General features: G+C 38.1%; 1 protein-coding gene across 1 annotated transcript; it reads right to left on the bottom strand.

The window, feature by feature from the left end:
* Positions 1–313: 313 nt before the first annotated feature.
* On the bottom strand, positions 314–829 carry LOC120037328 (NAD(P)(+)--arginine ADP-ribosyltransferase 1-like). Its single transcript, XM_038983485.1, has one exon. It carries the CDS (start codon positions 827–829, stop codon positions 314–316), a length of 516 nt encoding a protein of 171 aa, XP_038839413.1.
* Between the last annotated feature and the right edge of the window lie 971 nt (positions 830–1,800).

Here is a 1,800-nt window from a genome sequence, read left to right as displayed (position 1 = left end):
CAAATGTCAAGAAAATATTACACCTGACCAAGACATGTAATCTCAACAATTTCAAAACAGTAGCAGTAAAAAAAAATATGCAACCGAGCAATCAATGCAGGTTAAAACAAGCCTTAACAGGGGTTGCGTTCCAGGTCGAATACATTGCAGACGTTGCATTGCATCAACCATTGGTTGTGTGCCACATCATCGACTGTGCAGTCGGGCATCAGATTGCGATATGATGTAGTTAGTTGATATGTTAAAGACCTATACAGGCATAAGATTAGGCATGCGTCTGCAATGTAGCTGACCTGGAACACAGACAGAATCTCTACAGTGTGAAGCTGGGGTAATATACAGTAGTTATCAACATAATATAGAGTATTATGTAGCCTGTATCTGATGCTCTGATAATGTTTGATTCCACTCCACTCAAAATCAATTTGCAATTCAGATCACTGTCTACTCCCTTGCTCTTTAGTGTGTAGATGACTTCACACAACAGGTTATTCACTGGTGACTTTGTCTGGATTTTGGTGACTTCAAAAATCTCATATGGCGGAATTAAAACTTCCCTCTCTTCAGGAAAGGCTGAGTAAGAAGTTAGCTCAGCGCCAAAGCAAGTGTGGATCTCAAAGCAAGACACATTCCCAAAGTTGGTTAAGTCGGATCTGAAAGAGCTTGTGGCGAAGGTGCCGAAACGGATCTCGTGGTTGAGAACACTCAGATCAAACTTCTTGTTGGTTCTGTGAAAGGTTTCCTTACATGTCTCTTGTCCTTCTCTAAGAATCTGAATGGCATCAGTCAGGTAGAAATGCAATGCATGGTACTTGAATGATGTTGTCATATATGCAGAATTGCCCTCTTGAACTGCTTTGTTAAAGTCCAGGTAGATTGATTTGGAATTGGGTCCTGGTTTGTTTTTTGTGTACAAATAGATAGCAATGGAATGCTCTGTATTCAAACTGTCTCCATGTGGTATAGCGTGTGGTTTTGCTATGTTCCAGGATGTATTGAATTGAGGATTAGTGTTTAACTCATCGTAGAGGTACATGTTTTCAACCACCCGTAACATTAAATCTCTGCAACCATCATATTTGTCATCAACAGAAGAACGGACCATGTCTAGAGGTAGAATCTCTTGCATCCCTCCATCTTGAATCCCTCCATTCTCAGTTTCTCCATCCTGTGACAGTGACATTATTTAGACACGTTTCCATTCATAAGACTTATGGCAAACTGTACTAAAGTTTGGGAACGCTGTTCTAATGTAGGGGCAAACAATGACAATTTAATATGTAATCATTTTTTCTTTATTTTATTTCAATAAAATGTAAAATATCTCACCTTTGTATGGGGAATGTCGAAGATGAAAACTAAGATTACCATCAAAACAAGTAGAAATATAACAGAAAAGACGATTGTCTTCTTTTTGTGTATGTTATTGATTTCCATCTAGTGACGTTGAAGAAGGAAGTAAAAGGTTACAGTTAATTTCAACAAGAAACCAGTGCTGTGTTCGAATACCCATACTTACATACTGTATACTACATACTTAAAAACTTCTTGCCACTATAGGGGGTGCTGTTTTCGCATTAGCATAATTTCCTCTACAGATTAAACTGCCTCTTATTCAATTATTGCTCTTACTATATGCATATAATTAATACCATTGGATAGAAAACAATCTATAGTTTCTAAAACCGTTTCAATTTTGTCTCTGAGTGAAACAGAAGTCATTTGACAGCACTTTCCCTGACCAAGAAGAAGAATGCAAGATGTGTATGCTCGCTTCAACGCTCTGCCTATATATGGTCA

This window comes from Salvelinus namaycush, unplaced genomic scaffold (genome assembly GCF_016432855.1).
Source record: "Salvelinus namaycush isolate Seneca unplaced genomic scaffold, SaNama_1.0 Scaffold170, whole genome shotgun sequence".
Classification (NCBI taxonomy): domain Eukaryota; kingdom Metazoa; phylum Chordata; class Actinopteri; order Salmoniformes; family Salmonidae; genus Salvelinus; species Salvelinus namaycush.
Note: the sequence above shows the minus strand (reverse complement) of the source record. Positions and strands in the feature narration are given on the sequence as shown.

Coding starts and splice junctions, on each gene's coding strand:
- LOC120037328 (XM_038983485.1), bottom strand. CDS start 829: ATGACAACATCATTCAAGTACCATGCATTGCATTTCTACCTGACTGAT.